The sequence below is a fragment of the Notechis scutatus genome, chromosome 7 (genome assembly GCF_049901735.1).
Source record: "Notechis scutatus isolate UNSWTSFEM ecotype Mainland chromosome 7, rNotScu1.2, whole genome shotgun sequence".
Lineage (NCBI taxonomy): Eukaryota > Metazoa > Chordata > Lepidosauria > Squamata > Elapidae > Notechis > Notechis scutatus.
In genome coordinates this window covers 28,110,582-28,135,569 of record NC_142015.1, presented here as the reverse complement: position 1 = coordinate 28,135,569, position 24,988 = coordinate 28,110,582, and the positions used below count along the sequence as shown (strand labels likewise).

At 44.1% G+C, this 24,988-nt stretch overlaps 1 protein-coding gene across 8 annotated transcripts in view; it reads left to right on the top strand.

Annotated features, from left to right (window-relative positions):
- The first annotated feature begins 1,157 nt into the window (after positions 1 to 1,157).
- The window catches only part of CEP164 (centrosomal protein 164), a 31,297-nt gene continuing 7,466 nt past the window's right edge, over positions 1,158 to 24,988 (top strand). The window contains exons 1-24 of one of the 8 annotated variants that reach the window (XM_026680955.2): positions 1,158 to 1,287; positions 1,371 to 1,482; positions 1,912 to 2,122; positions 2,710 to 4,191; positions 5,201 to 5,305; positions 6,267 to 6,374; positions 8,532 to 8,620; positions 10,384 to 10,590; positions 12,200 to 12,331; positions 13,454 to 13,670; positions 14,261 to 14,338; positions 15,075 to 15,206; positions 15,936 to 16,058; positions 16,509 to 16,592; positions 17,064 to 17,132; positions 17,678 to 17,856; positions 18,179 to 18,311; positions 19,102 to 19,169; positions 19,320 to 19,524; positions 19,979 to 20,086; positions 20,551 to 20,665; positions 21,492 to 21,845; positions 23,005 to 23,071; positions 23,470 to 23,592. In XM_026680955.2, coding sequence (XP_026536740.1) covers positions 1,206 to 1,287; positions 1,371 to 1,482; positions 1,912 to 2,122; positions 2,710 to 4,191; positions 5,201 to 5,305; positions 6,267 to 6,374; positions 8,532 to 8,620; positions 10,384 to 10,590; positions 12,200 to 12,331; positions 13,454 to 13,670; positions 14,261 to 14,338; positions 15,075 to 15,206; positions 15,936 to 16,058; positions 16,509 to 16,592; positions 17,064 to 17,132; positions 17,678 to 17,856; positions 18,179 to 18,311; positions 19,102 to 19,169; positions 19,320 to 19,524; positions 19,979 to 20,086; positions 20,551 to 20,665; positions 21,492 to 21,845; positions 23,005 to 23,071; positions 23,470 to 23,592 — 4,583 coding nt within the window. In that variant the 5' untranslated portion in view covers positions 1,158 to 1,205. Of the gene's footprint in view, positions 1,288 to 1,370; positions 1,483 to 1,911; positions 2,123 to 2,709; positions 4,192 to 5,200; positions 5,306 to 6,266; positions 6,375 to 8,531; positions 8,621 to 10,383; positions 10,591 to 12,199; positions 12,332 to 13,453; positions 13,671 to 14,260; positions 14,339 to 15,074; positions 15,207 to 15,935; positions 16,059 to 16,508; positions 16,593 to 17,063; positions 17,133 to 17,677; positions 17,857 to 18,178; positions 18,312 to 19,101; positions 19,170 to 19,319; positions 19,525 to 19,978; positions 20,087 to 20,550; positions 20,666 to 21,491; positions 21,846 to 23,004; positions 23,072 to 23,220; positions 23,593 to 24,988 lie in introns of those variants that run through there. The other 7 variants (XM_087970238.1, XM_087970242.1, XM_087970240.1 and 4 more) reach the window with 7 other exon arrangements.

Here is a 24,988-nt window from a genome sequence, read left to right as displayed (position 1 = left end):
TGTTTTTTCCCCCTACACAATAAAACATAATTGTACAAAACAGTATTTTTATGGTTTTTATATTTTGGTTAGGGACACTACATTATTACACAAAACTTCTTTCTCTTCCTATTGGCTAACTGCTAGCATTGGACCTGCATACTTGCAGTGGTTTCTTTCTATGAGATGTGTCCTTCCACACCTCCTGTGACAACTCCTGAAAAGGAGAAGGCTCCACTCTCCAGTCTCAACAAAAGGATGCGAGTTAACCAGCTTTTGAATTGCAATTACATTAGAGGGGGGAATCTACATTATTCTTACTACCATGTTTATGTCCAACCTGGGAAGCTGAAATGCAATCATTTCTTACATTTAAGCAGCAAGTGTGCTATCCAATACATCAAACAAGGAAATCAGCAGGGTTTTTTGAAGATCATAACAAAAACAATTTTATTATGTAAATGTTGGATGTGGGTTAAATATCCACCTCCTAACCTGCTGTACAATTTTCCCAAGACTATAAACTGTGCCCTCCCATCCACAAGTTTGTGGCTCAATGCTGCTTCTTTTTTCTCTTCATAGGGATGCCATTGCTCACCAATTAATGTGTAAACAAACCTACAGAAATGGTGAAAAACAAAGAAGACTGCATCTTTTTAAAGACAGAAAGTTTCAGGAGAGAAGAAAGTGGTGTGACTTGGCTGACAAATGACTTTGGTGTTCTGCATCCCTTCCAAAAAAACCATGGTGGAGCCAATAGTGTGGGTCCAGCCTTCCTGAACCTCCAACCTTACCTCTTCTTCCACTCCTTTCAGTGAAGCTTTTGCCAAAGCTTGCAAAAGGCATTTGAAACTGCAGCTACCAAAACAGCCGGCGCGGGCCGGGCCAGCGGGCACCGGGGCAAGGGCAGCGGTCGCCGCTTGGCCGCCACATGATTTTTGTGAGGGGGGGGTAGATGAAACCCCCGCGACGCGGGGCCGCCTGGATCGGGAGCCCGCCTCGCCACGGTGAAAGGACGGCCATGCGAGTCCCTCTACCCGGGCGGCCCGAGGGGCTTCGTTCCGCCGCTTCCACCATCGGCGCCCGAACGACGCAGGGCGGCGCGGCGCGGCGCTGGAGACGGCGCGGCGCCATGGCAACGGCCGCGTCGCTTTCCGGGGGCGGGAGTTTTCCGTTGGGGCAGCGGGGCTCGCGGTCCCCGCTCGGCGCCCCCTCCCCTGCAGGCCATGGCCGGGCCCGCCCTGCGGATCGGCGATCAGCTCATCCTGGAGGAGGACTACGACGACAGCTACATCCCCAGCGAGCGAGGTGGGCGGGCGCGCGGGCGCGCGGGCTCCTCGGGCCAGCCGGGGCCCCGCGGGGTCTCTTCACCGGGTGCGTCTCTCCCGCAGAGATCCAGGAGTTCGCTCGCGTGGTGGGCATCGACCCCGAGCACGAGCCGGAGCTGATGTGGCTGGCCCGGGAGGGCATCGTGGCCCCGCTGCCCGCCGAGTGGAAGCCGTGGTAAGCTCTGCCCGCCGCTCCCGCTCCTCCTCCCGGGCGCGGTTCTGGGCGGCCCCGAATGTCCCGGGCGGATGCGATGGTGCCGCTCAGCCTAGCTGGAGGTTCAGGGGCGAGGCGAGGCGAGGCCGGGCGGAGGTACTCCGGAGAGCCGGTGCTGACCGCCGTGTCAGCCGGTCCCGGGAAGCGCCGCAACGGCCCAGCCCCCCCCGCGGGCCTTCAAATGTCTTCCTGCCTGGGTGTCAGGTACGACTCGGGCGCCGGTTTCGGGTGCAGTGACGAGGAGAAGGGGGTTTCCGTCAAATTCCATTGGTGGCTAGTTCCTGTCCTGTCCTGCTCTTTTCTCTCTCCTGGGGGGGGGCTCCAGTTTCTCCTGGGCAGGGAGGGTCTCCCTGAGCGGTTGCTACTTGCTCTCTCCCTCTCTGTCTGCAGTCAAGATATCACTGGCGATATATATTACTTCAATTTTGCCAATGGCCAGTCGACCTGGGACCATCCGTGTGATGAGCGCTACCGCCAACTTGTCATCCAGGAAAGGGAAAAAATTCTGGAACATGGAGGTCTTAAAAAAAAAGAGAAAAAGAAGAAAAGGGCAGAAAAGAAAAAGGACAAGAAAGAAAGAGACCCATCGAAGCATCTTGTGGTGAGTACTTGAACAAGCATTTCCGAGAAACAGATAAAACCTTTCTGGTTTCTCATTTTGTTCTTGTTCTTCACCTCCACACCTCCCTCCAAAGACCTGTCTCCCCATGAGGTAAAGGAGCTGGGCTTTACACCTGACTAGCAGTAGTCAAGACTTTCCCACTTTCAGTTTTGTTTAACCCTTTCCTGACATGGCTGGGAAAGATTTCTTTTTTTAAAAAACCTAAGTAATAACTGCAGAGAACAGTATGTTTTGTACAGCTTTTTAAACCATTCCAGAAATGTAGAGGCCGGTTCTAGCCTGGCACTTGCTCTTATTTCATGGGTGTTTCTTTCAGTCTCTGGTGCTGAAGACTTGGCAGGGTTTGCCTTGAATCTCCCCCAAAAAAAGCTATTGTAACTGTGCATGTCATTCAAACAGCCAATTACCATATCCAAGCTGATATCAAAAGTCTACCAACCATCATGGTGGGTTCCTCTGGCAAGCAAGAGTAAGAAATGCAGGGTTGTTTTTCCTTGCATGGCTCATTTAGAAGGAAACTTAGCCTGTTTACAAGATCAGTAACCTGATGGTTTTTGCCTACTTAGGAGATGCAGTCGGAATCAGGGATTCTTCCATCAACGTCCTTTTATCGAGTATCATCTCCTGTCCTGTATTCAGAGCATGGTAGTCCTGACCTAGAGCAACAGGGTAGCCAGGTAACAGAGAATGACTTCTTCCTGAAAAACGCCAAGGGAAAGATTTCAGATGCTGGTGATTTGTCCAGGCTGCTATCGAGCCTTGCCCCAGGGAAACTACAACCTCTTCTGCCAGAAAAATCTAACCGGACTCAACAGATCCTTGCAGATGTGGAGAAAATTCTTGGAAGAAATGCATCTTCCAGCCGGTCAGACATTAATCATCAAGCACAACAAGATGCAAATACAGAAATCAAATGTGCAGCTGCTAGTGGTGTTTTATCAGACTTGGAAGCTGAGGATGTAGATAGTATCCACTTCATAAAGCCTTTTTTCCAAACACTGAAGAAACCCTCTCAAACTATAGCAGGTGCTATGACTGTGTTAGCCCTGGGGGGAGTCAAGGAGAAAAAGCTGTTCTTAGAGGGAGAAAAACAAGGTGAGGACCATGGGAAAGGCCATGCGGAGGGAGATGGACTAGTCAGGAAGGAAGACTTCTTGCATAGTGTTGAAAAGGAAATGCAGCTTTCTCCCTCTGCTGCTGCTTTCACATTGATCTCATCTGGGACTTTGGAGGGACAAGGTGACATCCATTATTTTCAAAATGAAATATTAAGGCCTCTGGAGAGAATAAAGGAGAGAAGGGAAAAAAAGAACCCTTCTGAACAATGCCAGGCCACAGAGTCCAGCCCATGGCAGATCGAGACTCTTGTTCCTCATTCTCAGCTGCAGGGTTCTGTTGAGCTTGGAGCCAAGACAGGAATTTTGGGGAGTGAAGTGTCATCTCCTACACCAGGTCAACTCACAGAGGGGAAAAAACACGATCCAAAGATAGAATCGGACAGCGGTAATAGCATGAGTGTTGCTAGCAGCCTGTCTGACCACCTTGCTTCTCAGGTCTTGGGTGAAGTAGACAATTTCTCCTGGGATTTACAGAGCTCTTGTGAATCTGAACATCCCACAAAGCATCTGCCTTCTCCCCAAAGACCATTTTTGGAAGCTATAAATAGCCAAGCACAGAGCTCCCCAGACAATCAGTCAGCTAGCGAGTGCTATTCCGAGGATCAGAAGTTCTATCAACATGTCCTCCACATGGTGCAGAAATCTAGGAGAGCAGAATCCGGTGTACCCAAGTCTCTCAGGGGTCAGAAAGACTGCAGCAAAGGGCTTGATTCTGATCAGACTGTTCATCCTGATGTTGCTGGAGAAGGAACTAAAGAAACGGCAGCAGTAGAAGCAGCAGTTCCTGAAGGAGAGAGGTTGAAGCCCCGTGAAGGTCAGGCATGCATCCTCCAAGACAACCAGGCAGGAGAGCAGCTGATGCCCAATATGATTTTGATGGAAGGAACCTCCAGGGTTGGGCTTCCAAAAAACAGAGATTGGATTGAAGAGGTAGGCAATAGGCATTTACAATCTGTCTTTTCTCTGAGAAGACAGATTTCCCCCCACTATAAACTATTGCATGACACCAATATTCTGAAGGCTGGTTAGACCAAGAATGAGTAACTGGTGTAAGGTTCGGATTTGAACCACAGCTTCCTACTTATTGACTGGCCCCTGAACTGGGAAGAGAGAATAGGAATATCCCCTATTGGATAGTACTAAGAAAGGAAATGTTTATATTGTTAACTGGTTCAGAGATTATCTGGGCTTAAAAGTGAGCAGCAAAGTGTTTCAATAATTCCAAAAGGACCCACTTAAGCTTGGGGAACAGCTATTAAAACAGTACATTTCTTTTAACGTATGCAAGTGCAAAGTGATGCCCGGTGGGAGAAAGGTCTATCCTGATTGCATACACAGTCAATAGTGGGCAACCAGAGAAAGGATCTCAGGATCCTTTTGGGTAGCTTGGTGAAAATACTGATACATTATGAAGCTGAAAAAAGATTTCATATAAAATGATTGAAATCGCTACTTTGTCCTTTACATTTTAATATTATATTTGGTGGTGTGACTGGAACTTCAAAATAGAGTAAAATTGGCAAAGGTGTAGATTACAATTAAAATACTAGACAAGATTGGAGAGATGGTCAAGATATATATAGTGTGAATAAAGGTGAGAGAAGACTTGTTTCCTCTCTTGAAAAAATAACACTATAATGGTCCTGCTGCATTGTGTCAACGGCAGCAATATTCCAACACTCACAATGCCCATCCAGATGTTCTCTTTTCCCTCCTTTGGTCCAGGCTTTCCAAGAGAGCCTTGTGTCCTGATTATGTGACATTGTGGCTGTCTCAACCAATGCTCTTCACAGCTCCCTAAAAACAAATGGGAGAAACTCTGTAGGACTAGCATGCTGTCTTGAACAATCGCAAGGCACGTGACTGCAGGTTGGACTGGCCTTGTGGCTCCTTTTTGCATCTTAATGCACTGATATTTTGATTGATTTCCCTTTGGTAGGCCAACAGCTGCGTAAAAAATACTTTAAAATCAAAAAATGAGGAAAAGGAAGCTTGTTTGCCTCACTTGATATCCGATGTGACAGAGAAGAAAGAAGTCAGTGAGGTAGTATTTTTTTTTCCGTCAAACACGTCTGCTATATCTCTGAAGGGAACGTGGTTTTTTTCATAATGTATCCCAGAAGGATCTTTGAAAAAGCCTTTCCTGGCATTGCCTCTGTGAGCCTGGGAAATCTGCTCCCAGATGGCAAGGGAGGGTGATGCGTTCCTGTAAAAGAAACAGGGCAAGAGTGCATTTAATGCTACGGGGGACACTTTCTGATCTGTCCTAAATGTGTTTTATGTGGTTCAACAACTATATAGTTATTGTGAAAAGCAGTAGTTGCCTGGTTTCACGATGGGCCCTTTGTAGACCAGGTAACTAAACCCTAAAGTCACTGTGCTGCTTAAGAGAAGGTTTCCAAACCCAATTCAAACTGCTCATCGTTGTCTTTAAAACGTAACTGGTGTAGCACCAGGAAGCACCAAGCAGCACCTTGAATTGGCCCATCCAGGCAGCTCATCAACATCCTAATCCGCAGGAAAGTTTGACTAAAGTTAATGAGGGGGGAATTAATAAAGTTAGGAGGAACCCTGAGCAACTGATCAGTTGGAAAACCCTTCTGTCTTTTAAAATGCAGTTTGAGAACAGTGTCTGTAACTTGAGGAGCTGGTATGTTTTTCTGAATGCGTTCCAGTAGAGGATGAAAGCCATTGGGTGGGGAGGCTTTCGCTTGGATTCCTTTTGTCTATGATTCTGTGCTCAAAGCTAGTTCTTCACTGAGCTGCTTTTTTATCCCAAACCAAGTTGTTACCTTGAAATGACATCTTTGAACTCGGGACTCATTGGTTCCTGAACAATCTATTTAGGAATGGAGTCCTTTTAGAAATATCCCAGGTCGTCTAGAGCCCATACTTTGTTTTCCTGTATGCTTTTCGGCAACCTTGTGTTGGTTTTAGGTTTTGTAATGGTCTCTAGGATAGCTTTCCTTTTCTACACACATGCTTTTTTTGTCTTTGGTTTCCAGAATCTTATTCTAGAAAAAGTCCTGGACGTGGCTGAAATACCTCCAGTCCTAAACAGTCCAAAATTTGGGGTGAACCGAGCCACCACTGAAAGCACTTTGAAAGAGGAAGTAAGTTGCTGGATTTTTTTTTAACCAGTTGGTAATCCATCAAAAAACAGCTTTTCATATCGAGGACAAGAAATTTACCCAAGTCCCTTTGATAAGTGACTTTTTTTTCAAAGTCCGTGTATATGACATCACAGAACTACTTCAATTCACATGTTTGTTGACACCTCAGAAACTTTGGCTATTTGTTGAGGCAATATTTGCAGAGGAGTATAGAGAGAGAGCTTGAAGTAGGGGTGCAACAGCAATTACAGAAATATCAACTTTACCCCTCAGACAGGAGGGGATAAGGAAGAAATTCAAGAGTGCCCCACCTTGACTCTCTTGGGCATCGAGGGAGGGAAAAAGAAACTTGGTCAGACTTTCAAATTCTGATATTATATCCTCTAACAATAAAATAGGATGCCAGGAACTCTCTAGTGCAAGTTTCAGACATGGCCTACCTCAAAGGGCAGTCAGGACTTATTTCTGTGGAATCCATACAGATTTTATTTCCACCAGGCTTCTTCGTTATGCTTTTTTGTTTCTGCCAATTTCTCAAGAGTAGACATTAAACTAATTTTCTGCATCTTCTTGTGTCCTTTCTTAAAAATCAATGCTACATTTGCTACCTTCCAGCACTGTGCCCAGTTTGAGGATTACATGTTTTTTTCTAGGAAGTCAGCAAGTCTGCAGTTGAACTATTTTAAGATCTGTTGGGTAGATGCCATGAGGACTAAATTATTTGTTATTTGTAATATCTTCAAATAATCTAGAGCAGGGGTGTCAAACTCAAGGCCCGCAGGCTGAATCTGGCCCATGGGACCGCCCTGAAAACAGTGAAGGACTGGCCCTGGGCTGCAGGCGACCCTCTGGAGCTCCATTTTCCCTGGCAGAGGATTGCAGGAGGTCATCGCAGCTGAAAATGGAGCTTGTGTGGGCCACACGCAGTCCTCTTGAGCTCAGTTTTCTCTGGCAGACGGTTGCAGGAGGCTGTCCAAGCCAAAAATGGAGCTTGTGTGGGCCGTGCGCATTCCTCCCAAGCTCCGACAAAGTTACAGTCATACAGTCACAAGTGGGAGAGGATGGGTGATAAGGAATGATGAGAAGATTAATAGTAATAGTAATGCAGATTTTGTAAATAATTGGATAGTGTTGAGGGAATTATTTGAGGCCATCACAGCCAAAAACAGAGCTTGTGAGGGCCATGTGCAATCCTCCTGAGCTCCGTTTTCGCTGGCAGAGGGTTGCAGGAGGCCATCGCAACCAAAAACGGAGCTCGGGAGCCCGTTTTCGCTGGCAGAGCATTTGGGCCACCACACCAGCACTTGGCCCCCCGACATGAGTGACGTTGAGCTAGCCACGCCTACCCTGGCCATGCCAACCCTTCCCCCCCCCCCCGAGATCAAACACAACCCTGATGCAGCCCTCAATGAATTTGAGCTTGACACCCCTGATTTAGAGTATCTTGTCATCTCAATTTGCTCAACAGTTCTGGTTCTTCCCTGTGAAAGTCAATCCAAGATATCCACTCAATAGCAAAGAGAGACAGAAAACCTAACTGGATTTCTTACTAATCTCTATAGTGCCCCTGAATATTCCTTTTCCTCCTTCATCATCTAAGACCCAACTGCAGTTTCCTGCTTTAAATATATATTTAAAATTTTTATGTTTAACATTTCTTCCTATGTGCACTCCTGAAATTCTTTTTGCATGTCATACACTTTTTATGCTTCTTTCTGTTCTCCTAAGGGCAAACTTTCTTAAAAGAACCCTTCTGAAGTTTTAAAGCTTTCTGGATATGACTAAAGAGTCGTGCTGGCCTCTTCTGGGCTTAGCATTCTTGCTGAACCTCGATTATTGTACTTTTAAATATCCTCCAGGCTTTATTGAGTGATTTGGTCCTCTTGATTTTTCCTTTCAGTCTTTTCCATCAGTTCCTTTATTTTTCATTTGCTTTTGTAGTAGTGTGAAATATTTCAAACTCCTTTCGATTTTTCACACACATAACTGTGTTACGATAACTGTTTTTTGTTGGTTCCACAGTAGGTAAAATCTTGCCTCAGATCATGATATCATAAATCTAGAAATCTCTTGTCCAGATTGGATCTGTGATATTCATCACCTTTTCACTGAAATACAGAGCTGTGGCAAAGCTTCCATCTTTCCTTTCTCTTGCAGGACAAAAATTGGCTGGCACAGGAGAAAAATGAAGACAAAGACAGCTTGGAAGAGGAGCACAATAGTGGATCTGCTGTGGCAGAAGAGAGGTATAGAAGCCCAAATCCTTTGCAAAAAGCATGATCGTTGCACAGCCGTCTCCCGAGACCTGACTTTCTGCAGGCTTGCTTCGTTTAATTCCACTCTGTCCCCACTTGTTTCTTCCGCCCTCCTTGTGGCAGCACTGCCTGCGAGGGGTCAACTGTAAAGGACTGTCACTTGGAGCCACTTATTTGGCTGGGGTGGAGAGTTAGCCGTTTTTCATACTCTGGGATGATGGATTTAAAGGCCAGCAACATTGTCTTGGGCTGCTGGAAGCCCCAAATCTAACCAGGTCTCTTAAGAGAGTCCTGTCCCTGAAAATAACAGCAGCTTCTGAAGCACATTGGTTTTCACCAACGCATGTAAGCGTAGAACAGAGACTGTAGCAACGTTGTGCATTTTATTTATTTAACGATTCTTTCATCATTAAATACCGATTCTTTCATCTTGCATCTCACTAATTTTATAGTGTGGGGGGGAAGCTTAAAACCAAATATGGATAAATAAAATTTAAAGAATTATTAAAAGTTTGCTCAAAAACATGCATGCAAAACATTTTTTTTAAATTCTAATAAAGCAGGTAGGTTCCTTCATCTTAACAAGGAGATCGTATCAGAGACCAGGAGGAGCTGCTGAAAAGGCTTAATTCTTGAATCCCTGCATAACAAGCTGTGGTATCTATAGGAATAGCTTTTTTAAATCAACTCAGTGATTAGGATGAAATGTGAAATACTCTAGAAAAAAAAGTAACTTGAATGCCTTTTAGGGACTTAAGGGTAATAACCAATACCTGGAATTTCTCCCAGAATAATATTTTAGTATAAATGAAATACACCTTCTTTTGACTCTTTCCAGAGACCAGTTGGCTGCTGAATTCTGCAGTAAATAAATTTTCTACACTAGTTGCAAAGGCATTCCCACAAATAACGATTCTGATGCTTCTAAGGTATATCTGTAAACTTTGAACAAGCCAGGAAAACAAAATGAACATATTAACAAAAAGCCATTTATATTGTATGAGGTTAGCCCTTCCCCCCCCATGTTGGTATCCAGAATCCAGATGATTAGGAAAATTAAAACTATACAAGATACATTGCATTTAAAGGTGTTCAGACCATTCATAGAATGTGGTACTGTTATTTGATCCTGATATTAAACGGTAAACCTCAGTATTTTGTAAGGAGTGTGTTCCAAGTACTCTTCTCCTTTTCTGAAAGTATGTATACAACTAAGCATCTAGGGAAATTCCCTTCCTCAACTCTGCCCTAGGGATTTTACCCTGCTGCAACCTTAATGGGGAAGGTTACAGCCAACTGAAGATGGTGTTTGATTTCATTGTACGAGGTGCAATGACAATAAAGTTAAGTAAGTAAGTGTGCAGTTAGCAGTTCAATGTTATACTGAGCTGAACAATTGATTAAAGAGTGCTTTCTGATCCCTTTGCATATTTTGATCCTCTGGGTTTCTTCCTGTTTGAGAAGCTCATTGGCTGCAGATGAAAGAAGTGATATTACTGCAAGTGATAAAAGTATAAGATGAAAGCACGTCAGATTAAAATGATTGTTCAGGCATCTTGGTGTGCGCTGGAAGCAACCTGAGGATATCAAAATTGAATGAATTGGCACTTGCCTTGCTGAGTGATGAAGAATTGTCCTAAATAGGCTTCCGTTTGCTCATAGGTCTTTTTTCTGCATCAGGTCTTTTTAGGCTTCTGTATTCTACCCTGGTCCATTTCAAGTAATAATTGGTGTGAACTTGTTTCTCTTAATAGCAGGCAGTTTGAGACTGAAATTGACCCAATAAAGCCATGGAATGTCCATACTGGAGGGTCACTGAAGGAAATAACCAAAGTGGAAGAAACAAACATATATTTGCTGGAAGAAAAACAGATACATGTTCAGAATTTGCAGGAAGAACTGCAACAGCGAGAGGAAGAAGAGATCCAGGTGTTACATCAACAGCAAGAGTCTGCCCTTTGGTGAGTTTCTTTGAATCTATACTATGGATACTTGGTTTTCCTCTCCCACCCCGCCCAAATAAATGCCAGTAGTGCTTATCTTCAGTCACATAGATTAAGGGTGGAAGTCCAAAGTCTTGGTGTTTTTAAATTCTTTCCCAGAAGGAGGCAAGGACTATTTGTTGCAACATTGAGATCCCAAATCCCAACAGAAAATGTCAAAGAAGCTACTTAATTAGAAACTTTTAGGAAAAGCTCATCCATTAAAAGAATAATTGACTGCCTTTATGTAACTTATCTGTTCGATACAGACCACAGCTATTTGACACTTCCCCTGGGCTACTCATGACTTGTGGATTTGATTGGTACTGATTTGTCCTCTGTGTAGGACTCTGGTGTATATCAGCATTTAATTCTTGCATTGCCTGATGTTTTGGTTGTTTATCTCCCATTTCCCCCCTATTCCTGCAGTGAGGTTGTATGCATCTTTTCTCTCTTAACCAGAATAACTTATGAAGTAGTAAGTTTTGAACATGACTCTGCTTGTTTTACTTGTGAGAGTCATGGCAGTTGTCTTTCCTATTACGTTATGTCCTGCTTTTCTTCTCGGAGCTGAATGGGCCATATGTAGGGATTTTCCTTTATTTTATTCCCATGAAAGCAGCCCAGGGAGCTGCAGGGGAGCTGCAGTGAAATCGCTGAGTGATCTCTGTGGACCTGTGAAGAATCTCCTTCTGCTGGGTTTCAGTCTAATACTTTCAGTGCTCTACTACATGGACTCTCAGTTACCAGTGGTTAAAATATAGAGTGTCAGGACTGGAAAGGATTAAACATCTGATCCAATCCTCTGCATAGTTCAGAAATTCATTCCTTCAGCATCCTTGACAGATTGTCACATAGCCTCCTCTGTTTAAAGGCTTCTAGTGAAGATTCCACCTCTTCCCAAAGGCAATCTGTTTTCTCTCCCATTTTTCTGATGTCCAACTAAACCTTATTCCATTGTTTTTCATTCCATCTTCTGGAACTTTGAACAATTCTGCCTGTCTTCTATATCAGCTCTTCACAGTTTTCTCTTCTCCATGGTAAACATCCAGCACCTCTGTTCCTCAAACCTTTTTTCTTTCCCAGTTCTTTATCACCTTGGTTGCGTACCTCTCAATTCATTCCAGGAGATCAATATCCCAGAGTTCTCCTTGAAACATGCTGACTGAAACTAGACTCATATTGTAGGTGCAGTCTGATCAATGCACAGTCACTGCCCTGTGGTCAGTCAATGACCGCACAGGCCAGGCATATATCCTCTGAAGGAAACAGCCTCTAAGACAACTGGAATCAGGCCCTCTAAGGATTTATAGGTTAAAACTAGCATTTGGAATTGCATTCAGAAACTGATTGGTAACAAACTGTTTTCAAGAAATGTTGCCAAGGCTGATCCCAAAATACATGCAAGATGGACTTTTTAAAATCTTTCTCTAGAGCCATATTGACTTTACTCATTCATGTATCTTCCTTAGTTAGAAATCATGTAGTTGGCTTTTGCTTTAAATTGCTGAAGGTTTCTGCAGACTTTAGTGGTGGTGTTCCTTTTGTTTTAGGAGCTACCCCAATTCACTATTTGCTTATCTATTAGGTCACTGAAAACTGAGTTGGAGACAACTAGGCAGGAAGAAGAGATACGCTTGAGGGAAGAGATCAAAGTGGAACTTCAAAAATTCCACACTGAGATGCATTCTGAGATGGAGGCAGGGAAGGAGAAGATCAGGTACCAGATTGCATTTAAGTCTGCTTATTGTCCTCTTCAGGGGAAGACGCGATGACGGTTGCAGGACTGGAGTCAGCCTTATGTCTAGATTAGCACTGCTGAAGTGTGCATTCTCCATAGTTTGAAACATTTGTGGATGGGAAGGTCCCTGTCTCATGGGTGAGACTGCTTTTTATGTCAGATAAAAGCATTTGGACTTATGGGTAAGATAGGATTGATCTTGCAGTTTCATCTCACTTAAGCAGCAAACTTCAATAATTACATATTTCTTTAAATTATACATATGGACATGGACTTCATGCCGTTATACTCTTTATACCCTAAGGACTTTAGTGCCTAATGAAAGGCTGTGAGAGTTGGGGCTATACAGAACTCTGGAAGGATGTTGTTCCACAGGCAAGTGCTGCAAGAAAGAAGGCAAGACTCCGGGCCCAGCAAGATCATACTCTTTGGTAGAAGGGACCCAAAGCAGCCCTCTCTGGTAGGGCAAGCAGGAACAGTCTGGCAGCTCCACAGATATCTTGGCCCTAGCCTAGGTAGGACTGTGTAGGTGATGACTGGCACCTTGAATTGCAACCTGCTGACTGATAAAGAGCTGAGCAAAGCAGGGTAATAACCTTTCACCGCCAACTGCTAGTCGTCCTTGGTCTCTGGGCTTGCATTCTGTACGTGCACATCTTCCTCTACTAGTTGATGCTGGAGGTTTCTTGCGAAACTCAGCGGATAAATTGTGAGTCTCTGTCCCTGAAAATCTGTACAACTGGAAGAGCTCATAGCTGTACATGACTTGGTCCCAGAGGTGTGTTATAAAATCCCCTCCCCTCTACAGAAGCTATTGCTCTACTGGCAGATCTCCCACCATCACCAAGAAGAAGAAAAACAATTTTGCTGAAAACTTTGGCAACTTTGCATGCTATTTTCTGGTGACAGAATTCTCGATTCTCTGCCCTTGAATTCCAATTTGGGGTTTCCTTGGCCATATGATCACCCTGGTCAAAATGCTGATGCAAAGGGGGGCTTCTGGGGGCAAGGCATCCCAAGGAGTTCAGCTTGCTGCCTGCAAGGGCTCTCTGGAGAAAGCTAGAAAAGTCTTCTTGCTATCTCTCGGTCACTTTCTTTCAGGCTGGCACAAGAAGCTGCATTGAACCAGCTGAAAGAGGAGCTAGAATCCTTTCAGCAACAGGAGAGAGAAAAGCTCAAAAAGCAGAAGTGGCTTTTTCTGGAACGGATAAAAAAAGAGGCTGAAATGGCTGAGCAGGCTGAACTGGTGGCACTGGAGCAGGAGAACCAGAGGGCCCTGAATGAACTGAGGGAGAAGCTGTGCAGAGAAAAGGAACTGGTGAGTATGCCCCACTTCACCCCTCCCAGGGGTTGGGAAATCAGAAGATTGGAGCTGCCTGGCAACAGTGCTCCAATGGGATGCGTGGACCCTGTGAAAATTACAGGCGTACTGGATCTCAAAAGGGGGAATCATTCTTAGGAAATATGTCCGTGAAGAAATTAACTCAATGAACTGATACTCATCCTGGTCAAACTCCTTCAGAATGTTTAGCAATGATAGAAAAGCAGTCTCTTACAGTATTAGAAGGTTGGTCACAATGGACATTTCCATGTTCAGGTGTTGACATCAATGATGGAATTGCTGCATGATATTGGGTAAGTTCTGTGTAGTTCTGGTCTTACCATTATTGCAAAAAGCATTTGGCTGCCAGTGCAAAACCAGTTTTCCATCCCTGTTTGTAACTAGTAAAGAAAATTAAGGAGACATATTCTACAGGCAGATTAGGACACAAGTCAGGAGGAAATTTGGGGACCACTGGTCATAGAAGACAACTGTTTGTGGATATAGACAAGGAATATCTGCCAGTCTTCTAATTTGGAAGCTATAAATTGATTTCTTTACAAGCTATCTTCTTGATCCTTTGGCAGGCTCTGCAGGAACTACAGGTGCAGCTGGCAGCAGATATCCAGCAACAGAAAACTGCAACAGCAGAAGAGCACCAGAAGGTAAGGCATCCATGTCAAAAGGGATGGAGCAAACCTTGCCCTTGTTCTTGCAGCTGCATTGGGGTCTCCACTTTTCATCCCAGTTTCACAAGCTGCATAGGTACATCCTGCATACTGTCTGCCATGCATTACCTCATCTGTGAATTTTTAACACCTGTAGAACAGTTTTGAGGCCAAGACCACTGACTGCTGTCCCTCAGATTTTCCTTATTTGATGGCTGTGTTTTTTGGTGGTTTTTTTGTTATTGTTGTTTTTGCTATAACTTATTTTCTGAGGTGCTGGCAACTGTACAAATCTCTTCCCCCCTTAATTTGTATGTTTATACTGTGTCTCTTATGTCTGCCTAGTATTAGGGGTGTCAGGAGGACTGTGGGATTCTTAGGAATTCTTGTCAAGCAGATCAATTCTTTTTTTAAAATCCTAATATCTCAAGATAGAAGAGTATGGATTTCCCTGAGCATAGCCTTTTTAGCCAGAAATTGCAAGGAAGCCACACTTAAAACTTGAGAGCACTGTTGAGGGCAGAGGGAGACACTGGGTAAACTCTTATGGAGCTTTGTAAGTTCCTCATGCAGGCACAAAGGCTTACTGGTGACTTAAATACTTAATGAAGTATAGTTAGCTTAAGAAAAACAACTGGTCTTTCCCACCAGCTAGGGAAAAATCCTCCAGTGGGTTGTACACCAACACATTGGCTAGAGATCCCTGAAGGCTCCTGCTTTATCTCCTGGCCAGGTTATTCTGACCCTCCGGATGGAAATAATGGAGGCTCAGAGAAGAGAGAAAGAAGAACTTCAGAAGGAGCTCGAGAGTGTGGAGCAAAACGTTCAGCAAAAGAGACATCAAGTAGCAGAGTATGAGCGAGAGGTAACGAGTAAATGCCACACTTCTTACAAGGTGGTCTCTAATAGGCAGGATCAAGTCTGCACTGACAGAGGATCTTAGTCAGACTGTTATGCTTCCCTCTCAGTGCATTTATTTATTTGTTTGTTTGTTTGTTTGTTTCTTTATTCATTTATTAAATTTATTGGCCACCCAACTTGCCACAGGGTAACTCAGGGAGGTTTACAGTCCTGAAGAAAGGAATTTATACATGTACATTAAAGCATAAATAAACTAAAATCAAACATTACAATCTAAGGGCAGGTGCGTAGGGCAGGGACAGAGCAGAGAGAGGTGGGATTGTTGTTAATCAGTCTGGGAAGTAAGAAATTATGAATTGGCTCAGGCATCCCCTCCCCGATTCCCTGGAGTATAGGAAGGAGCATATATCACAGATTTGCAAGGTTATGATAGCCAATCTCAACCTAGCGCCATTCTGGTCATCCTGTAGAGCTGATTTTCTGTTCTAGCATACCTGGTAGGTAGTACCCAGAATGCCCCAGGTTCTTTCTTGAAGAGGTGGGTGGAGGCGGGTGGTCCTTTATAGTTATAATGACAGCCATTTAGACTTGCACGACACCTGTGCCAGTCACAATAGCTCACGTGTGGTGTGCTATTCCTTGACTGCAGTTTTGGATCATTTTTTTGTTGTAAGTGTGTGATGATGGTGGGAATAACATCAGTTTAATCTGGATGCCTTTAACCCAACTGTAGCTCAGTGATCTTTTGAAAGAGAAGCGTCAAGAGGTTGAGCAAGAACATGCTAGAGAGATGGAAAAAATGCAAAAGATACACCAGGAGACTCTAGCTAGGATTCAGATGCAACACGAGGACAAGGTAAGGTTACTAATAAGTTGGATGCCCAGCAAAAGTTCCAGTAGGCTTATAGCTATTTTACTCACAGCATCCAAGGAAGAGATGGAGCTAGTTTAAAAACATTTTTATATATTTATCTGACTATCAGACTTTTATGCCACTGAATTATATTAAAGATTCTTAGTTGTTAACAATAGAGCATCCAAAATAACAGAACTCATGGGGCCCAGCTGCCCATGAAAAGGACATTTCTAGTAGACCCTGGCAGTCCTTCCTCAAGAGCTTGACTCTCTAGCTGTAACTCCTACCTTCTTGGACCTCCTCTTGAATTTCCCATGGCTACAAGGAAAGGGTTCTCTTGTTCCTCTGGCACCTTAGTTCTTCTTCTTTTGTCATTCCTTGTGACGTAGGCATCCTCATTGTCTGGGTCTTGGCAAGGAGGTTGCATCTCTTCTGGCTTTCTTCCTACAGGAGAAGAAGGCCCAGGATGCAGAACTGGAGCTGGAGCTCCGAGCTAAAGATGCCCAGACAAAAGCAGCTCAATTCTGTGCCCAGGTGAGCACACACATGCACAACTGTGTAGCCCATCACACCAGTGGGGAAGACTACAGCTTGGCCCCTCAGACTGTTAGTTAACGCATAACACAGATCTCCACGTGTATCTTTTGGGAGGACTGGATGAGTTCTTTCCGGAAAACTTCCATTATCTGAATGCCTTTTCCACTATTTTCTGCTGGCTTATCAGTTTCTCCTCTAGAGGAAGAACATTGGCACAGCTTTGATGTAGAATTTCCTGCATAGAGCTGAGCTGAAACTTAAGAAGCTCTTGATCTTTATGAGATTTTACTGTATTCAGTTTTTGGTGCCCTAAATTGTCCAAGGTGCACTTCTGGCCAATCTGTGCTCTGGAACAGATATGGAGGGCTGGTGGCGAGTCCACTTTCTTAGCCCCTGTAAATCTTTGTCCCGAGGGAGGAATTTTGTGGTCTTCCCAGATTACTCAGATGATTTCTCATTTGTGTGCAGGAGGAAGTCTGGAAGAAGAAAAGGCAGCAGGTCCTAGAAGAAGAGAAGCAGCTTGAAGAAGAAAGAAATGTATGCATTGGCAGCTCTCGCAATGAGCTAGGAATCTCTTTTTCCTTAGGATGACATAAGGGAAGTCTCCACAGTTGATGTCAATGGCAGGAGGGAGGGAGGGAGGGAGGGAGGGAGGGAAAAGGAGAGGCAGGAGTAGTACAGTTCTAGGTACAGGTTTCCATCTTTTGGCTCTCAGCTGGTCTTCTTTAGCTGAGGGCTGCCTTAATGCTGAGAATTAGGAGATTGTGTTGTTCTCTGGTAAGTAGCTTTCTAAAGTTGTAGGGAGGAAGTTTTGCCCAGAGAAGTCAACAGATTTTTTGGCCTGAAGGACTTAGCATGCAACTCACACAATCGGGGCCCGTTTCTCTAGATGTGAGTGGGAAGGCAGCTGTAGAATAGAAACAAGCTGGCAGGATGAGTTTCTGCAGTCGAGTATCTGCTCATCTTTATCTGTGGCCAAGGATGCACTAACCTTAGCCAAAAAACTTTACATGTCAGTTGGATATTTAAAGTTGCATCTTGTAGACTCTCCCTCTCCCCACCCCCCTTGGTTTTTTTTTCAGGAGGCTGCTTTAGCTGCTCATTCCCGCCTTGAGGAGTCTCAAAAAGTACAAGAGAATCTTGAAGATACCTTACAGCAGCTGCACAGTGCTCTGGCAGAACTCCAGGATCAGAAAATAAAGTTGGAGTCTCAGGTGGAATTGCTACAGATACAGAGCCAACAGTTGGAGAGGCATACCAGGTGAGATTTGTTCTTCACTAGACAAGCAGGATTGGATCAGGCTTTAAGTGGTAATAAGCCACGTGACACATACGTATAGAGCTATGCCGCCAACTGGTAGAGAATGTTCTCAGGATCTAGGAAGAATGGGAAGCTACTTGGCTCACTGACCTGGAGGTGCCCACTATGTTTTAGGCCCATTTGCCACCATGCTTGAATTCAGCAATGTTTCCCAATGTTCACTTTCCAAATGTTGAACAAGAATTGGCCACTTCTGAAGAGCGGTCCAGAAGTACAGATGTAGATCCTGGGTGGCATCTGACTTATTCCTTGGCACTTTCAGTGAGTTGGAAGAGACCATCAGGACTAAGCAAGAGCAGCTAAAGAAACTGAATAAAGAATGGAGTGAAGCAACTTCTCCAAGGGAAAAGGAAGAAGCGCTCCGAGTGGAAGACCTACAAGGGGACTGTCCAGAGGTCAGTGAAAGTAGGGTCAGAGATGAAGGAACCAGACAGAAGGGGAATATTCTGCTCCATAAAATGAACTTTCAGTGGCACAGATCAGCCTGGACTTTACAGTGAGACTATAGCTCAAGAAAAACAATATATATCATAGCATGTCATTCAAATAGTTTTTTGGCAGCATTCTTACAAAATGCCTTCAACGTGCATGAATTTTTACAATTCTGCCTATAAAAGGACAGAGCCAATATTGAATGGATGGTGAGGAATGGGAAAGACAAAAGCTTTTGTGAGGGATGCCACACTAACCACAAACTGAGATGAGATTCCCACAGTCACTTCCTCCACCATCTTGAAATTGGGAGGGGTGTGTGTGTGTTCAAATATGGCTTGAACTGCAGTCTGGGGGGGAGGCTGAAATTTGGGAAGGGCCTGGTATGTAGGGGCTGGAGTACCTCAAAAAGCACGCTTTATTAAAAATGTGTGGGATTTCCCCTTGGCTCTATGGTGACTGAATGTGAAAACACACCCTCTGCTGCTGAGAAGGGAGGCCTTTGCTGCTGCCATCCGGGAGAGAGAAATCAGTGTCTGATTCCATACAGACAGGATATTTCAGGTGTAGGTATACCAGTAAGCAGGAAGAAGGTCCTCTGGCCCAGAAGAGATGGGAAATAATATTGCCTACCTAATATTCCACTGCTTTGATTTAAGCTCCCTCCATTAAGGAAACACACCCTATATTTGTTCTTGATGTTTCTGCTTCATTTGCCTGTTACTTAACTTCAAAAATGGTTTAATCCTAAAGCCCTCCTCCAGAGAAATGACATCTGAAATACCAAAAAGCAATGAAGAAAACAGCCTTCTCCTGAACCAGTAAGTGAAAAAAAAGTTATCAGCACCCAGAAATAATTATACGTGTAGTGTGACTCTACAGGCTTTGGAAGTTGATAGGGACAGGACTGAGGGGAGTGGCAACTTGGCCTCTTTATAAGCTCAGATATTTCCCCCTTCCTGTTCTTACAGAGTACGGCACTACATTTCCTCTGAGGGAGCTTCCCTGAAGACAGCGAAGGAATTCTTGGTGCGCCAGACTCGTTCCATGAGAAAAAGGCGGACGGCCTTGAGAGCAGCAAAGCAACACTGGTATGGTGGTCTACAGGGAACACCAACTGTGCAAGACTCAGGCCATTCTCAGGTGTTAGAGGGAGTGCGCAGGAACCTGGAAGAGGTGAGTGGTGAGCTACACAAAGCAAGGCAGTTCTTGAAACTATCAGCCTGAGGTGAACTTTAGAATAACTCGTCCAGGTGGTACTAACTTGGTTTGTTGTCTTGAGGAAGAGGGGGAAGGGGGAGATAGTGGTAGAAAGCTTCCTTTGGGGTTGAGAATACCAAGGAAGGGGAAACCATCTGGCTTGCTTTGGATTGTGCCTTACTGCAGTTTGGCAGCTGGACAAGTGGCCGTGCAGCGAGGAAGGGCTGCCCCTTCTGCCTTTGCAATGAGTCACACTGCGAGCCACTTCCAGAAGATTGAGCCGCCCCTCTCCCGCAACACTTGCATCCCTGCAAGCAGCAGCTCACAGATGAGGAGACACTGTTATCAAGAGGACTTTAAAGTCAGATAACAATGGCAGCAATATTTAAATCAGTCCTAACAAAATTTCCTCGACTTTCTTTCCCCCTAGGAAGGAAGGCAGCTGGATGAAATGAAATCTGCCATGCGGAAAGGGCAGGAACTGCTGAAGAAGAAAGAAGAGAGGCTCAGCCAGCTGGAATCCTCTCTTCTGGAAGAGGTACCTTTGTCAGAGCCAGCAAGGAAGCATCCTAAGTCTTCCTCAGTGCCATTGCAGCTGCCTATCCCTCTGGGACAATAAGAGATGGTCTCTCTTATTTACCTCTTTACATCCCAGGGTGTGGGGAGGCCTCATTTTTAGTTGTTGTTGCCATGTAATCAGCCAGGAAATTGACTTATCATTTTGCCTATTCAAAATCGTTTGAGATCTAACCATGAGGTGTGCTTTTAGAAGATGGTGCTGGACAAGGTGGCTGGGGTGCTTCAGTCACTGGCTCTGCCAGTAACCCGCAACCCAATTGGGGATCGTGCTAATTGTGAACACCTGGTTCAATTGCTGGTTTTGGCCTAGCCAAAGAAACTAAGCAAGCTGGCCTGGCCCTGCCTGGTGACGAGTGGCTGCTTATTTTTTTATCCTGAGTTATTGAGGCACAACAGCAAGGAAAACCCCTTCTTCTTTACTAGTTTTCTGATGAAGATACCATCAAGGGAGTGGCCTGCAAGAAAATGGTGACTTTTGACCTCAGTGACTCTGAAGACACAAGTAGCCTTATGAGTGCTGATCAGTCTCTTCACAAAAGTAAGTGTTGGGATGAATGCTAAGACCAGCATCCTACAACCTACAATCTGTGAGTTTACACTCATTTTTGGGAACCCGGTGGGTAGCCTTTCATTCCCATTGAAGCAGTGCTAGTCTGCAGCTGCTGAGAATTCTGGCCACCCAGTTGGAAAGCTGGAGACTGGTGGTCTGGGATACACTGTATCCAGAGTTCCACTTTTCCCACTTGCCAAAAAGATTTGGCATGTGTCAGGATTTGTGTTTCCTTACACAAGTGTTGCTATAGAATAAATTTCTAAATTTACACACCCCTTTACTGTAATCTTAATATACATTCCTTCTTTAAAAGTCCAAAATGAATACAAATGAACAATGAAAACAATGCGGTGAAACTTTGAGAAAGGTGGATCTATTGTAACAAGGCAACCAAAAGGCTCTTCATCCCTCCCTCCCTCTCTCTCCCTCTCTCTCTGTACCTGCCTAACCTTAACTGGGAAATCCTGCCATAGAAGCCCAGTCATTTATCTGTCATCTCCCTCACAGAGTTGCAGGAGAAGCTTCCCCCAAAATCTCTCCCCAAGAGCCATTTTTCCTTGATGGATTTGATGAGGTCTTTTCTCCTCTAGTTTTTGTGCAATGGATGAATAGCTGGATTAAATTGGTCTGAATAGCTAACTTTGATATTCTAGAAAGCTACTGCCCCCCCACCCCCACCCCCATACAGGAAGGTTTTAATTCTGAATTGTGGCTGGGTTTTAGTTTTCTGGGTTTAGATCTTTACTACCTCTATATTCTTTGTCCAGTAAATAATCAATACTTCTTTCCCTCCATCCCCTCCCTTTCACAGTAGCTGACTTGAAACCGGATGTCCAGTTTTCTCCCTTTGACAAGATCCAGTATTTGGCTGAGTCACTACAAAACATCACCAGTGACCTGAACTGTGTCCTTCGTCTCCTGAGTACCTTCAGCAGCCAGCAGCCTCTCTTTGCTTCCACCCAAGGCCAGTCACTGGCTCCACTGGCCAGGGATGGAATTCCCCTGACTGCTTATACCTCCATGGCACGTGCCTATTCGGCCACACCATTTGCACCTTCTGCTGGACTTCAGTCAGTCTGGTGTAATTCTGGTCCCGGTTCTGCAGCTGTGAGCGGACAGTCTGTGGACAGTATGTTGATGGAGAAATGGCGCAAGTATTTCCCAGGTAAGAATGGATTCTTGAGCTGTTTCTTTCTTTTGTCCGAAAGCCCAATCTGGCATTGAATCACTGAGTCACCAACTTGTTTTGGGGAAAGAGTTTTGATGCCAGTTGAACTCTAATCCTGGTTGAAGGGCTCAGTGTTTCAGCTGAAAGGACCAGCAGAGCTTGTTTTTCTCCCTTCTTTCCCACTTTCCCTCACCAAAGATGAGGCATGATTGGTAGATTCCGGAAGTAGGGTTTGGATGATTGAGAGTCGGCGTGACGCCATAATTTGCAACTGTGCTAGGAGCTGTTTGTCTTGTTTCAGACTTTCTTTCAAAGTAAATGCCTGAGGTTTTCTCATTTGGGTGTTTTTGTTTTCTATCCCAAGAGCATTCTGAGCATTTTGTAAAAATCGTGTTCCTAGTAGAAGCTTTTATTTGGAGCCTAGTACATGGGGAATTTTCTTTACAGTTGTTTTATCACCTTTGCTTTTAATTATCAATGGGGTATGAGCAGAAATACAATACTCTTCGAGAACTGATTTAAGATCTACAAGTGAGAGGCATTTAAGACTCAGTTATCTTTGGTCCATGGTGTGGAATCCTTTTCTTCAAAAGGTGTGCAAAGCAGCAAGCTCACAGTTGTTGATGCTCTTATTTAATACAGGTATATGTATAGGTTGGTTGGTTGAACTTGTAGCAATGATTCCCTCTAAGGAAAAACTGAGAATTTATTTAAAAGTAAAATGTGTTCTATTTATTCATTAGTCAGCAATCCATTTCCTTTCCTGATTGATGACTGATCTAAGTTTAAGGATGAGAACTGAGTTGAGTTACATGATGTAATAGCACTAAAGAGAACATTTTAGTTATTGAAAAGATTTTTCCTAAAAGGACTTTTTTGAAGAACATTCAGTGTCTGAACCAAAATTAATTTAGTTTTTGTCCATCTTTTGTCCAACAAGGAGTTTGTGGGATGGAAGCATCTAAACAAATCCACCCAGCTCTTGGAGACTAGATTTGGAATAAGTAATACAATTTAATGGATTTTTTTAGAAAAGTCCAAAACTCTTGGAATGGATTGATGACTGAATGAAAAATATGACTTGCATTTAGTCTCTGTATGGTTCTAATAATGGAAAACTCTTTGATATTTTGTAAATGTAGTCTTTTCTGTTCAGGGAAGTTTCCATTGCCTTGTGGTGGGCTCGGTGCTCAAGATGACAAGCTGGACTCCTTAATAACTGGGTAAGGAATCTTCTCACATCCAAGCTGATATGTCAGTTGAGATCATTGTGTCTTGCCTTACTGACTAGATCTGACTATGTCAGCTAGCGCAAAACAAAATCTGTCTCCTGGGGAGTGTTTTAGAGTAGCCATTTTACAATTTGCTGCAGTTCTTTCCCTCTAGCTCAGGAGGGAGAAAGGATGTCCTCCGCAGATCTGAGGAAGCCAGCAGGATATTCTCTAGAGAGAATTAAGGCTGTTCTGACATCAACTGTGCTCTCAGAAGAGCAAAAACCCTCCCCACAGGCCTCCTTGGTCTCCACCTGATCTGATTAAGGTTGTTGCCTGAATACAACCAATTTGTCTGTTGCTTGACCTCTTTTCCTGGTTGATTCTGCCCACCTCCTACTTCCCAACAGCGAGCAAGTCTGCCTGTTCCAGCACCCTCATTTTCAGGGCTCCAAGGCTGAGAAGCCAAACATCCAGCGCATGATTGATGCCAATAAGAAATGGCTGGAGAGTTTCAAGCATGATTGCAAAAGGTATCCTTTTGTCCTGTTTAAGCCTCATAGCTACTGACTGATATCTCCCACTGCAGCCAATTCCCAAAAAGGTGTTGAGATTGAGAGGCACTGAAAATAATAAGCTGGGTCTATAGTGCCCAAGTGCTGTAAAACTAATCTGCATTACAGTTTGTATCCATGGGGGCAGGAGAGGAGTTTAGAACCCAGCTGTGGGCTTTTGCTGGCAGGTAGATTGTTTCTTACCCTCGTTTTCAATCAGATTTGCTCATCCAGTTTCTCATTAAGCTGTAGAAAACAAAGTTGTGCATCCTTCCCTCCTTTCACAGCCCTGTTGTTATGTGAAAAAATAAGCACACCCCACTGAAAGTTTTAACTTTTTCAACATAGTTCAACCTGTAGATATTTGATCTTCAATACTGATAAAGAGGATGCATGCATCGTCATCCACTGTAATTTAAATAAACATAATTGCAAATTTCCCATGTGCAAAAGTACACCCTTTTTTAATACATGTGGGCTTTATCAATACATTATCTTGACTATAACAATATGTAAAAGTAAAGGGGATGTAGTTGAACAAAGAAACAATGAAAATTTGACTTTGGGGTCAGTTATTCATCCAAAAATTAACAGATTTTCCTTCAGTGGAAATGGCAAGTGCAACCTTGGCTCCAATAGTGGGTCTTTCTCCACGTGGCAGAAACAACCTCAAGTAGACTATCTGCCAGTCTCTGGCTTTGACTAGGACAGGGGTGTCAAACTCACATTGTCACAACAGCATCATGTGACGAATTGGGACTTTCCCGCCTTCACTAAACCAGGCATAGGCATGGCCAGCATGTGACGTATCCAGCACCCCCAGCTGGGAGTTTGACAGTCCTGAACTAGGAGGAATTTTTCTGCACATCTCCATGTAGAATTTGCTAGGTTGTGTGATATTTAGGGGTTTCATACCATGCACAGCTTGCTTTAAATCACCTACAGCATCTCAATTGGATTTAGATCTGGGCTTTGACATGCCCAATCCAGAACCCTCAATTTCTGGTTTGGTTTTGTGGGTTTTTTTTTTTGGCCATGCTGATTTCTTTCTTAATAGGGCAGATAACACAGGTGGGAAGACTCTGTTCTACATTCCTTTGCAGATCATACTTCTCTCTAGAGTTTCTCCTGAGTTGTTAGGAGAGATTTGCTTCTGAGTGATTTAGTTGACCCTTCGTTTGCTTCAGGTTAAATCCTGATTTTTGGGGGAGATTCAGATTAATCCTGATTCCCTGAATCTTTCTAAATAAACTTATCCCTCCAATTCGGTCTGTGACCAGCCGCATGGCAATAGAAAGCCCAGTTTTAAAAAAAATTCTTTCAAGGGAAATTCTCTTCCACATCTGGCTGTGGCCAGTGTCCCATTAGTGCCTTT